This window comes from Dipodomys ordii, unplaced genomic scaffold, assembly GCF_000151885.1.
Source record: "Dipodomys ordii isolate 6190 unplaced genomic scaffold, Dord_2.0 Scaffold150, whole genome shotgun sequence".
Taxonomy (NCBI): domain Eukaryota; kingdom Metazoa; phylum Chordata; class Mammalia; order Rodentia; family Heteromyidae; genus Dipodomys; species Dipodomys ordii.
In genome coordinates, this window is record NW_012267366.1 from 4286114 (window position 1) to 4300399 (window position 14286).

Genomic DNA, 14286 nt, shown 5'->3' on the forward strand with positions numbered 1-14286 from the left:
GTTGTTTCCATAACAGTAGCTTGGCATAATATTTTCCTCATGGATTGGAGAAAAAGGTGTTATGAAATGGGAATGTAAATAAGGAGTATATATGGGTTTATGACGCTCTGTGCTGTAGGCCCAACATCTGGCATGATGGTAAAGTAGATGATAATATGGAAGCTTGACCATGGGGTCATGGGTTTTGTACACAGACAAAGAACTCCATCTGAGATTCATACACCTTAGTTATTACCCAGCCTGATTTAGTTATCAGGAGGCTATTTCATTCTCCTCTGTAGTGACTAATTGATCCACTATTACCATGATTATAGTGAATTAAGTTTAAAATCACTCCAGTGAAGTTAGCATATATTGCAACTTAATGAGTAGAATTTGGATATATTAATCTCTTTAAGCTACTATTAATCATTCTTCAAGTATATAGTAGATATTGTGCTCAGAACTAAGCTAGGTACTCTAGAAATACAAAGCAGTCCTCAGTTCTGATTTGATAATATATCTGGACACAAGTCTTTTTGAATGATTTAACAACTATTTTGTCCAATAAAGCAATCTAAGAATTTAGGAAACATGCCAACATATTTGGAATGTCAAAGATCACAGATAATCACACTATAATTTTGTATATCAATGTAAAAAGCAGACAGGATGAGCAGGGGCCCCAGTATACAAGTGCTCAAAAGACCATCAAAGTGTATAAATCAAGTAAGCATTTATTGAATGTCTACTTTGTGTGCAGCATGCCTCATACACTGTGGGTTAATACAAAAGATCCACTTTAGAGGGGGAACATTTGCTTGGAATTTCCACTCACCCCAGATAGAAAATAATGGTGGTAAGATTCTAACAGGCAAGCTCACATGAGTTCATGGAAACCCCTGTGTCAGGTTTGTACTGTCAGGAAAAGGCAATCTCCTCTACCTGATCTCTGGATTCTCTTTCTCCTTTAGACTTGCCACCTTGACGCCATCATGGTCCATTCTAACCATAACTGTTACAAATGACTTGGATTCAATTCAGGTGAACAGTATTCACCAGTCTCCATCCCTGAAACCACAGATTTCAAACAATATACGACAGTCACACCCATGATACATCTCCCTTTTTGCCATAGCCATTGTTCCTTTATCCCCCTCCATTCCACTTCCCTTCATTCCCAACAGCCCTGTGAGGCCAGCGATATGCTTTGCCTATTTTACTCTAGCATAAAGATGTCTAATAGGAAAGAGAAGAAGTGTGGAGGCAGAAATAAACACTGAGAGCTCACTGCTCAGTCAGGTTGTCTCTGGACAACTTTTCCTGAACAGAGGCAGAGTTTTGACATTTAATGATATCTTTATCATTTTATTTAGTAAAAATTATCTCAGGAAATAAAAGAGTTTATCTAAAATGATGTCTGGACATCCTCAGTGTTCTGGAATCCTGCATTCATTTCTCCTTTACTGATGTCCACCGAGGCATAGGGATTGTCTTCCCTTCTTATTTCAGATCTCCTGTTAAAGAAAACAAAGTCACCTCGATGTAATGTTCGAAGGGCACTTTGCATTAACCAGATGCGTCACGATTTTGGTGGCATCCTGTGTAAGGATGCCTATTTGGGAAAACAGGAACACTTGTGAATGGATGATACAAGTATATACTCACTGAGTCTCTATTGAAGTCCATTGGGGAATAATAGTCACCAAAATTAGAAGTCCACATTGGCTTCAACACTGTATTTCTGCTGCTCAGCTAAACTGATGCCCAAAAGGAATGACCTATATCAAGTCATCATACTCTTTTAAAGCAGACACAGGCAATAAATGTCAATTCGTGGAGGACAAGTTAACAAAATTATGATTGATCCATAAAATAAGAAACTATCTTCCCAGCAAACAGAAAGTCTCTTCATGTAACTAATATGGGAGGTTCTCAAAACATGCTAAGTAGAAGATAAGAATGTATAAGTTAGGTAAAATAAACATGTATAAAATAAAACATGCTAACTAGAAGATAAAGTATGTAGAACATAAAGCCATGTGCAGTGGCTCATATCTGTAATCCCAGCTACGTGGGAGGTAGAGGTTGGGAGGATCATGATTTGAGGCTCTTCTCAACAAAGTAGCCATGCAAAGCAACACATGTAAGCATGACACCTTATCTTAAAAATAACTAAAGCAAAAAGGAAGGGCTGTGAGTATGGCTCAAGAGGTAAAGTGCCTGCCTGCCTAGCAAGCACAAGACTCTGAGTTCAAACTCTTGTATTGCAAAAAAAAAAAAAGAAAGAACTAAAGAAAAGAAAAAGAAAAAAGAAGGAAAGCTGGATGCCAGAGGCTCACACCTTTAATTCTAGCTACTCAAGAGGTTGAGATGTGAGGATCACAGTTGGGAACCAGCAGGGCAGGATAGTCTGTAACTCTTATCTCCAATAAACTACTCCACGAAAGCTAGAAGTGGCTCCATGTCTCAAGTGGTAGAGCACTAGCCTTGAGCACAGACAGACTCAGGAACAGAGCCCAGGCCCTGAGTTCAAGCCCTAGTACTGACAAAAAAATGAAAGAAAGAGAGAAGAGAGGGAGTAGAGAAGGAAGGAAGGAAAGAAGGAAGAAGGAAGAAGGAAGGGAGGAAGGAAGAAGAGAGAGAAAGAAAGAAAGAGAGAGAGAGAGAGAGAGAGAACAGAAAGTATACATAGAGTCTTGGTAGGTGTTGTAAAATACTGTTAATCTATTTCATATGCTTAACAAAATCAGAGTCAATTATTTCTCAGAGTCAGAAAAAAATCTAGTGGCAAAGCAACACTAGCAATCAGATGTGCAATAATTGAAATCCTCAATCAAGGAGTAGGGGGTGGAGGGGAGTGGTTGAGGGAGTGAGTTTAATCAAGGTACATTGTGTGCATGTATGGAAAGATTGCACTATAACTCCAAGTTGGAGATGCCTGTCCATGCACTACAATTTCATGGAGTGTCAATGATCCAAAGAAGCAAAAGGGAATAGCAGTTTGAAGCAAATCTTAGAGCTTATTCTTGAGCAGCTCACATCCATTGTCAATCCAGTCTCTGGGGTCGCTTGTAGACTAAGGAGGACTATGCAATGAGGATAATCCCCTGGGGCCACTTAGATGTCACCCCTGCTGAGTTTCAGTGCCTCTCCTAAGTCGGGGAATGGCTGTGGCTGAGATGGAGTTTACTAAAGCATGCTAATAAACTCCAGGCTATGTATCCACTATGTGGACTTGCTAGGAAGGCAAAATGCTGATGATATCTGCTAACTTTCTAGGGGACATACATCTGAATATTTAGGAGCAAAATTCCTTCCTTCTTTCATTTCCTTCCTTTCTTTCCTTTTTCTTTTTCTCTTCTTCCTCCCCCACCCCTCATTTTTTGTCAGTCTTGGGACTTGAATTCAAGGCCTGGGCTCTGTCCCTGAGTCTGTCTGTGTTCAAGGCTAGCACTCAACTTCTTAAGTCATGGTGCCACTTCTATATTTTTCAGAGTAGTTTATTGGAGATAAGAGTTACAGACTATCCTGCCCTGGTTGGTTTCCAACTGCGATCCTGTATCTTGTGGCAAATTCTTCCATTGAGTATTCCCTAAATATTCCTCTTTTCAGATAGAGATAATTCTAGGAAAGGGTACTTACTTCCTTCGTTCTCTGATCCCAACAACGATCAGGAAAACAAGGCCAATCACTACCAGTCCCATGACAACTCCAAAAGCAATCAGCCATACAGTGACAGGTGGCTGGTAAGGAGGTCCAAGTGTTGGATTAATGCCCAGAAACTCCAGGCTGTTATCATCCAGGCAGAAAATATCATTAATACGACCTCGGGACATCCTAGTCACAAAAGCAAAACACAGAAAAGAGGACACTTAAGCAAAATGAAGTTGTATTTAGTCATTTACAATGAAAATAATAAAGAAATCAAGGTAGAGCTGGTCACGGGTGGTGCAGGCCTATAATCCTAGCTATTCAGGGGGCTGAAATGTGAGGATGGAGACTCAATCCTGGGCAGGAAAGTCCATGAGAATCTTAATTCTAATGAATGACCAAAAAGTTGGAAGTGGAGGTGTGGCTCATGTGACAGAGTATGAGCCTTGAGGAAAAAAAAAATTAAGAAAGCTCAGGGGCAGTGTCCAGGTCTGGAGTTCAAGCCTCAGGACTGACACAAAAGAAAGAAAGAAAAAGAAACCAAAATACACATGGGAATGTCTGATAATCAGACATCTTTCATAATTTGACGCTCATCAACAGCCTCCTTGGAAGGCTAAGCTGCAAAATGTGGAAATTTGGAAATGAGGAAAACCTGTTCAACTGTGACGACTGTGCTTTAAACCCCAAGTTAGCTTATTTGGAAGGTTTTCTCATTGGTTATAGTATGTCTACACTGACTATATATAAAGTAATGGGAAAGGATAGTTGAATACTTCTCTTCTACAAATAAATCATGTCTATACCCAAGTCCCTGTAGGAAAATTTTTCCAAGTAAGAGGTACTGCCATTTTAAAACATCACTGAGGACTAGCATACAGAAAGACCTTTGCCAGTTTCTCCAGCACCAGGATGGGAAATGGGTATACATTATGGAGAGACCAGGAATCATGATTATTTACGACAAAAACAGTGAAATAGAGACCATTCTGGATTAAAGACCTAAGTCTCTGGCATCACATCTTCCTACCCTAGGTAGAGCCCAGATCAGGCAGTCACATTCCAGCAGAGAAAGAAAGAGGTCAAAACAGTATTAGCCAAGCAACCCCTTGCAAACTCAAGGGCCTGTTTTTCAAGTCATTCTGGAAATGAAGTTTCACATCCCCTACAGCTTGTAGCCACGTATCTTGGAAGGTAAGGCTCTTTTGCCATCTTAGCCAGCGTTTTCTCCTAAGACACACAGGAATCTTTTGAAGACAGGAATGCCCAGCATGGTTGTGTCATACACCTCAACCCAGCTAGATTTTTCTAGACACACACTGCACAGGTGGCACTTAGTGAGCTGCTCAGTATATAAGGCCTTTGGTAATGACAAGGGGGAATCATCTATCAGTACTATCCATTTTCCACCTCTGCTGTCTTTTGCAAAAGTGCTGAGACAAACTGAGGGAAAATGATTTCTTCTAAGCTCTTGCTGCTCATATAAGTCCCCATCCAAGTATGGAGTATAGCCACAGCTTCAGGAATCCTCTTCGTATATACCTTCTTTCAGGCTTTGGGCAGTTAAATCAACCCTAAATCAATGTTCCTACAACATATCATGGTAATAACTATCCATGTCCCTTCTACATTGACTGTTCTCCACGATGCTCGTCAGACCTCCATCAGCCATCTGCATTGTCAGACTGAAAAACCTGCCCCATTCACAGGCCAGAAACAATCCAGAGGCACATTCTGCACAGTGTTCTACAGTTACCCAGCAGGATTGAGCTCTAGCTGCTGACAGTGGGAAGTTCTTGACAAGATACAACTAGTGTCTTCTTTTCCCTATCTTCCTCCTATCTATATTTTTATTAGTGCTTCCCAAATAAACTATTTAAATCCTTGTCTTAAGGGTCTAGAAAATGTAAAAGCAAGATAGTTCTCCTGATGCTGGATTCTTCTGGAATTGAAACACAGGTTTGGGATAAGGTAAAGCATGTAGAAGGGACAGAACAACACCTGCACACTAAATGCTAGCAATGGTTGTTACATTTGCTAATCCCTTTGTCCTTATTGGTTTGTTTGAAAGCAAAATGTCACCTGATAGCCGCTTCCACTTCATCTCGAGGGACGATGTCAGATGAGTTATTAGGCATAGTAACATAGAATGTGAAGGAGATCCTTTGTGTCAAATTCTCTACCTTCACATTCTCCTCCCTGTGGGGAAACAAAAGAAACATTTTCCCTGTGATCCAGAGAACACAATAAAGATACTCTCCGTACTCATGGAACAGAGATTTTGGAGCAGACCATAAGACAGAGATGTGAGACACAGTAAACAATGGAAAACATCATTGTTCAAACAAATGAACACTTCTGGAAGCACATGGAAGCACCTACATAGAAGCTACGCTATCCAATGGTAATTCTGCATCATACAAAGCCACTTTTTCCAATGATAGCAAAATTTCCAGGCGAAAACATTGACAGAATCCACAAGGAATTGATAACCTAGGACTTTCATGAAAAAGATGTGGTGGACAGACATGGGTCAGTGCTATCAAAAGAGGTGGCGTGTTGATGCTCTCTAATCCAGCCCCTCCTAAGATTATAAAACAACATTTCACCCATGGGGGAAGGTGAAAGTGAGATTTACTATAGAATATGAATTTTTAAAAGACAGTGCCCACATAGTTGCCATAATCCTAGAGAAACTAAAGCAGATCACATGGCCAATAGTCCTGTTTTCTAAGAATAAAAAAACAAAGTTCTTAAAATGACCTTCACGGCCCACATGACTTTTCATTGCTCACCCCTACCCACAACCTCCTACTTGTCTTCTAGACTCTGCTCTAACCACCATGGCCTTCTTGCTGTTCCTTCAACAGGTGAGCATAGTCCTCCTTCAGAGTCTGTGCTTGCTGCTGACACCCGCTGAATCTGCTTCTCCCATTGTCTGCCTCACTGAATCTCCTGTTTCATATACTTGCTCAAATATCACTAAGGTCTTTTCTGACCATTCTGGTTAAAAGTGAACTCTTATACACACACACAGACACACAGACACACACACAGACACACACACACACACACACACACACACCAGTTTTCCCTGACTCTTCCTATTGTATATTTCTCCTTAGCACGTATTTCTATGGAATTCTATTTTTTCACTTATAACACACATATTTCTGTAGAATTCACTTATATACACATTAATAATGAAGGTAGAAATTTTAATCTTTTTTTTCCATTACTACTCTAAGGAGCTGAGGGCACAAGATGTTTAATAAGAACATTGTCCTTGTCATTTCCAAGTCAAATAAACCACAACCATCCCTAAATAGGGTGGTCCCAAATTCTAGGATGTAAAAGACATTTAAGTCATTGGGAAATGTTTCCTAATCTTCCTTAGAGAAATTATGATATAATTATTATTATTCTAAATTATTATTATTAATTTAACTTAGAATAACGCTTAAGCAGAGCAGCTCCTCAGACTTGAGAATAAGGGAATTGCTGGCTAGAGAACATGTGAACCCAGCAAATGAACTCACCGAAAAGGAATTGTCTGGTTTTGGGTTGCTGAAAAATACTTTCTCAGAGCATATGCAACAGATGACTGGAACAAATACATTTCATTGTCGTTCCATTCATACTGCAAATTCAGAAAAAAAAAGATACTGCTCAGAAAGGATCAGAGGACAGATTTTTTTTAAACCAAATACTTGTTAAGCCTTATTGTTACCATCCCAAGGACTCTAGCTATTCATTGTATCAGTGACTTCCAGTGTTCATGGGCCCCAGCAATACATGGAGGACTGCTTAAAAGACCCTCAAGCTCCTGATTCAGATTGTCGTGCTGAGAATGAAGAGACTTCATCATGAAGAAGCTCTTGGGTGGGTGGCTAATGCTGTTCCTTGAGCAACCATTGGTCTCACTATCTTTCCTTCTTTGATTTGATCTAAATTCAAATAAGCACTCTAAAGACAGGACTATAGGTGGGAGTCCCTGTGAACAGAGGGGGTAAACTTGTTTTCCAATTCTAAAGGTCTTGTGTGTTAAAAGACAAAGAAAAAGTAGCATTGACTCTTTTCTCCAGCAGGAGGCAGCAGCAGATTTGCATTTCTACTTTCCCTTCAGACAAAAAGAATCATGACCTCACAAAACAATGTCACTTTTACAGTTACATAAGTAAGGTAAATGAGTACATTTGTCAAACATTGTAACTCCCTCCCTCATTTTTCTCCCACTTTCCCTCTTCCTCCCATCCCCCCAAAAAATTGTAAAGTTCATTTCTAACATAGTGTCTTGTGAGTATCACTGTTGCATTGTTTCACCCTTTGTCCTTTGTTTCATTATTTTGTTGTTCCCTTTCCCTTCCCCAAATCAGATAAAGGTATATACAAGATACAGGGTACCAGAATCAAGAACAGTAGGAAAATTAAATTTAATTTAAAAAAGGAAATGTTCCAGGAAGTGTAACTGAGTAATTACACTTCCAGACAGTTGTTCTTATGCATTTGTTTATAACATTTATTACGTTGTGTTGAAATTGTCTAAAAAATATCATTTTTACTTCAGCTTGATTTCACCCAAGTTTGGGGAGGATGGAGTTGTTTTAAGAGTAGCAATAAGGGGCTGGGCAGGTGGCTCAGTGGTAGAGTGCTTGCCTTGTATGCATGAGACCCTGCATTTGATTCCTCAGCACCACATAAGCAGAAAAAGCTGGAAGTGGTGCTGTGGTTCAAGGGGTAGAGCACTAGCCCTGAGTTGAAGAGCTGAGAGACAACACCCAGGTCCAGAGTTCAAACCCCACGACCAACCAAAAAAAAAAGAGTAGCAATAATACTATTGATATTGTGATTAATAATATCCATGTTATTGCTTTTATATTAAAACAATTAATGATGAATTTTGAAATAATGCCATAGACTAGGTTGAAGTTTGCCACTAACTGGCTGGAATGGGCAGCTGGTTTTGTTCTGATGTGCAAATACACTAAAGGTTCAGTTTGGTTCCCCTCAACTTGATTAATTGGCCTTAGGGCATTAAACCATCAAACCAGCTGAAGACTACCAGTCTCTGATGCATAGAAAGAAAACATGAACATGAATATATACAAAAGAAAAACAGATGATAATTGAAAAGGATTTTGATCTTTCAGTAGTTAAAAGTCATTAGGCCAATGAAGAGCTAATATAACTATGACAAAAATAAGTAAGTTCAAGGACATTTAACAATTATTAATAAATGGGTGTAGGAGTTTGTAAAGCAGTGAACTTCTATTTTTACCGTTATTTTCTTAAAATTTTCTATGGTTATTTTCTTAAATTTTTCTATACCTGTGCTACCTATATTTCCATGTCTTACATAACTATTAGAATTATCCTAGAAGTACTGTTGAATCTTGAGCAATATTTTAATTCTTAGGATCAGCAAAAGGGTAGAAATGCAATCTTTGGATTTTTGCAATGAGAAAGTAATTTTCTATAGCACCTTGGACTGTTTTATCTGAAAGTTCCAGGACAACTTGGAAACTTGCAAAGCTGTCATGTTGCCACACCCCATTTAGGTCTTTGATCCCCATTTGTCTGAGACTATCTGTCCTCTCTTCTTTCCTAAATCAAAGTTACTAATATACTTCCTCAGGGTAAGTTACCTGAGATAGAGATTCAGGAGAGAATAATAGCTAATTAAATTAATTTGTATAAAGAGGTAATAGGATTTTCAATAAAACACTTTGTTACCCCAAAATATATCACTAAGTCATTGGTTATGAAACTTTACTGGAATTAGAATCACCCAAAGAGATTTGAAAACTTTTTTTTGGGGGGGGGGGTGGTACTGAGTACTGTCCTTTAGCTTTTTCTCCCAATGATAATGTTCTATCACCTGAGCCACAGCTCCACTTCTGGCTTTTTGGTGATTAATTGGAGACAAAAGTACTAGTTCAAAGCTCAGACAGGAAAGCCCGTGCGATTCTTATCTCCACTACCTTCAGCTGTGGCTCAAAGTGGTAGAGCACTAGTCTTAAGTAAAATAGCTCAGAATGGTGTCCAGGCTCTGAGATCAAGCCCCAGTACTAGAACACCCCAAAATAGTCTAAAGGACCTTCCTGGCCAGGCTGGCTTTGAACTACTATTCTCAGATCTCTGCCTCCTGAATAGCTTGGATTACAGGCATGAGGGAGGTTAAAAAAATGCAGATTCTGATTAGGCAGGCATAAGGCTGGGGCCTGAGAGTCTACATTTGATTGATTCAGATCAAAAGATGTAAGTGCCCTTGATTGGTCCATGGACAATGCTGTGAATAAAGCCAGGAACTATCTAGATCTAGATCTAGATATGGATATAGATGATTTACTAACAAAAATCTAAACATAATGCTTCTAAAATCAAATGACTCAAAATACAACCATGTCTTCTTCCTTGAATACAAGTAATGATGTTAAGTATCAATGGGAAGGATGAGTATTTGATATTTAATGATCTATCTAGATGATGTTGCACTGATTTCATAACACCTTCAATGTAGTAAGTAAAAAATAGGTATTACCTAGATAAAATGGGTTATAGTTTAAAGAGAACTATTTGGTTTCCTCTGTGTGTAGCTCACACTGGAATGGGTATACTGTCTCCTGCTCAAGGAAGAGAATACACTGAAACACATGAACAAACCACCCAGAATACTCACTGCTTTATCTCCAAGAGCTGATTTCAGGCTTATCCTCACTTTGATGCTTTGGTCATTATCTGATTAAAGAGAAATCACAGAGTGCTAGTTATAGATGGCAGATTGACACGTTTATTTCTCTCCCTTCCCAAGATCCCATTAATAAATGTATTTATTTATTTATTTTGGTCACGGGCTTGAAATCTGGGCCTGATCGCTGTCCTGGAGCTCTTCAGCTCAAGGCTAGCTCTCTGCCACTAAGAGCCATAGCACCACTTCTGGTTTTCTGGTGGTTAATAGGAGGTAAGAGTCTCCTGGAGGTAAGACTTTCCTGCCTGGGCTGGCTATGAATGGCGATTCTCAGTTCTCAGCTTCCTGAGTAGCTACGATTACAAGCATGAGCCACCAGTGCCCAGCTAAGCAATGTTTTAAAAGGTATAAACACACTGTTGGAAAATGAGAAAGTGATGGGAGAAGGCAATTGCTTTCTCAGGGAATAGGAAGCCATGGCCCGAGGTTTAGACAGAAGGGATACACAATCACAGAGGTTTGAGACTCAGGTATAGTACAATTGGGAAGATGATAGTGCCCTGAAAACAAAGGAATTGGAAGTCAGAGTGTGGGTAAAGGCACTTTTAATGGGTAAAGGAACATTTAATCCCCTACTCTGTGGACCCTTGCTCTGACAGTCACATACACGTTGTACTCTGACAAGGGGTAATTCCAGAAAGAAGACATGGAAACAGGAATGGGTGGATTCATCCCAAGAGCACAAAAAAGGGTTGACTCAGGAGGAAAACTGTGGTTTATATTGTGACAGGAGGATACAAGTCTGTAAGAAAGGCATCTCTGGGGGAAAAAAAACCTAAGACTAAGAAAAATAATGTTGGAAGAATTGGGGAAAAGCAACCACAATGCAGATGAAAAATTAGGTATGCAAAAAAAATTGAGACACATAGAAACTCTATGACAGGCCACATAAGAAATGATCCAAAAAAAAGACTATTGCTTGGCTCTGTCAACATCGATAGCTGTTTTACTGGGAAAATGAGAAATAGAAGTGGAATTGTAGGTGGAAGAGGAGGTTTAAAGCTGAAAATCAATAACAAATTAGCAATACATACAAATTATCTAGAAATAAGAAAGTGCCAGAGAGAAGTGGTAATAGTAATAAAAATTCTATTTGTCTTTGAAGAGCAAGAATCAAGTGGAGACTATTATAATAGTGTAAATTTGAGACTAATAAAAGCCTTGAAAAAATGTGAAGTAGACTCAGCAAGGGTTTCTACATAGAGGGAACATAGACTCAGATGTGTCATAGCCACCATAAGACTGGGACCAAAGGAGACCCAGGGAAGCAGACAGAGCATGATACAAAATGTGTCAACTCAGTACTCACATGGATTCCATGCAGTGTTCCACCCCACGAAAGAATTCTTGTTTTGTTCTTGTAGCCAGATAAACAGTGGCTCAAAGTAGTTGAGCAGTGGTCTCACATCCATATTTTTTGCTCCTACTACATTTTCCAAAGCTAAAGTCCAGGGTTCTGATTTTCCAAGTCTCAGCATATTGCTACAGGGGAAATAAGAGAGTATTCAGGGCTTTTTGACTAACTTCAGGTGTTTTTCTTTGATTTAGCTAAATTTGCATCTGGCTGGTAAGAAAATTAGAATCATTAACAGATAGACTCACTCTATTTTTTGTACCAATATTGGAGCTTGAACTCAGGGCCTGGGTGCAGTCCTTTAGCTTTGTTGCTCAAGATTGGCACTCTACTACTGGAAATATAGTTCTACTTCCAGATTTTTTGTGGTTAATTGGAGATGGAATTTCCTTCCTTGACTAGCTTTGAACCTTGATCCCAAGATCTCAGCCTTCCAAGAAGGTAAGATTAGGCATGAGCCACCAATGTCCCTCTAATCCAAACTAAGGGCTGAATTAAGCCCTAATCTCTTCCAAGTATTACAAACAGAGCTCTGTAGTTATGACATAGACCAGATGGCTATTCAGACATTTCATGGCTTATGTTTCTGTTTAATCACAAATTAAACATCTATTCTATGGATAAGTAATTTTTGAGGTCTCAAAGAGAAATCACCTTCAAAATTAGACATTCAAATGAGTAATAATTGGGTTCTAGAAGAGGTTTGACATTTTGAGGCATTTCTTTTCTTTCTTTTCTTTCTTTCTTCCTTTCTCTCTTTCTTTCTTTCTTTCTTTCTTTCTTTCTTTCTTTCTTTCTTTCTTTCTTTCTTTCTTTCTTTCTTTTCTTTCTTTTTTTGTCGATCATGGGGCTTGAACTCTGGGTCTGGGCACTGTCCCTGAGCATTTCAGCTCAAGTCAAGGGTTCTACCATTTGAGCCACAGTGCCACTTCTAGCTTTCTGGTGGTTAATTGGGGATCAGATTCTCACGGACTCATCAGATCTCAGCTTCCTGAGTAGCTAGGATTACAGGCATGAGCCACCCACGCCCAGCTTGAGGCATTTCTTACAGCAACTTATGTCCAGCTTCAACAGAATTTGAGATGTCACATTTGTGCAGGGGGCCTTCATATTTAGCTGCTTTACAAAGGGCTTCTTGAAACTGGAATTGGTAAATGGTCCTTGTGTAATATCTGTACAAAAGACAAAAAACAGTGAAAAGAAATTCCATATTTAATGATTATGGTAGGGTCACTGATTGGAGCATATATTGAAATTATGTGCCCAAGTGACCACAGAACTACTAACCAACTAGTGGTTTCCAAAAAGATCTAAACATGAACTCTGTAGACACATCAAAATCTACTTGCATTTATGTATTAGCAGATTCTCATTTTATATATCATTATTATCACTATTTTACTCTGTTAAATAAAATGTATTATTTATTTACTCTGTTATTTTTATTTACTATGTTAAGCATCTGCTCACATTTGTATTATCTTTTCCAGACATTATCTTTTCAAGATCAGTCACTAATAGGTTAAGAAAATAGGCTTTTAGACTTCATGTTAAAATGTTCTTCGAATACATGATGAACTCTGCTAGTAGAAGAAGAGAAAGAAAATACTTCTGTGTCTCCCTGTGAGCCTACTGATTCCTTGATGATGCAGAAAATATCTCACTCCAGTTTTATTTAACTCAATTAACCACGTGGGATTGAATGGAGATTGATCATCTATTTTGAGCATTGAGTGAGAAGTGGAAAAAGAAAAGGAATTATCACTTTATTGAGCCCCATTGGTTTCTTTTTAACAAGTTGTCCCTAAACCCTACAAGTGAAATAGAGAGAAGAAAATGGTCATTTACCGGATGAATGAGAAATCATTAGAAACATGGAACAGAGATGCAGGGTCACAGTACGTCTCATCATGAGGCACAGGTTCCACCACCCCAACGATCTCTCGCCTTTGGGGATAAAAGGAAGAGCTAGATTAACTGTGAGTCAACTATCATGAGAAGGTAGAGTTGCTCACCACTACTGCAGTTTCTTGAAACAACAGGATTTATACTGGAGAGGTGAAATAACAATGGTGTAAAAAGATAAGAAAGTAAAGGCCCTCTGTGATTATCTCATTGTTTTCATTCAACCAAATATACCAAGGGAAAATAATCTCCAAAACACTAATACAGTCATAAAGGACATCACCTGCCATTACCCTAATAACTCTTACCACATTTTTGTGTTCTTGGAAGATATCATTTGGTAAAATAGAAAGCTTACTCTCCAAGGCTGGCTGAAATGTCCCTTCCTCTAGAAAGCCTGCCTCTGCTATCACTTGCTTTACAACATACTTAACTTTCAACTCCCTTAGTCTTCTCTAGCTATGCCTTCTTTGCCATTTCTCTATGTTGTAGTTTTTCACATAGCACTTCTTCTTGTCCTGAAAATATGAGCTCCTAGAGAGTAAGGCTGTGTCTTAGCCATGTTTACAGTACATACCATGTCCTGGGCATGAAGGAAAGTCCTCGTTTCTGTTTGTGAATGACTAAGTGAACATTTAGTTGCTAT

At 39.0% G+C, this 14286-nt stretch overlaps 1 protein-coding gene across 2 annotated transcripts in view; it reads right to left on the bottom strand.

Moving 5' to 3' along the window:
* Nucleotides 1-737: 737 nt before the first annotated feature.
* Ace2 (angiotensin I converting enzyme 2) overlaps nucleotides 738-14286 on the bottom strand; it is a 42226-nt gene continuing 28677 nt past the window's right edge. The window contains exons 12-19 of one of the 2 annotated variants that reach the window (XM_013032118.1): nucleotides 13584-13682; nucleotides 12785-12907; nucleotides 11691-11863; nucleotides 10313-10371; nucleotides 7173-7273; nucleotides 5716-5832; nucleotides 3625-3819; nucleotides 738-1496 (exon numbers count right to left, since the gene is read on the bottom strand). In XM_013032118.1, coding sequence (XP_012887572.1) covers nucleotides 1388-1496; nucleotides 3625-3819; nucleotides 5716-5832; nucleotides 7173-7273; nucleotides 10313-10371; nucleotides 11691-11863; nucleotides 12785-12907; nucleotides 13584-13682 — 976 coding nt within the window. In that variant the 3' untranslated portion in view covers nucleotides 738-1387. The remainder of the gene's footprint in view (nucleotides 1497-3624; nucleotides 3820-5715; nucleotides 5833-7172; nucleotides 7274-10312; nucleotides 10372-11690; nucleotides 11864-12784; nucleotides 12908-13583; nucleotides 13683-14286) is intronic. The other variant, XM_013032119.1, reaches the window with a different exon arrangement.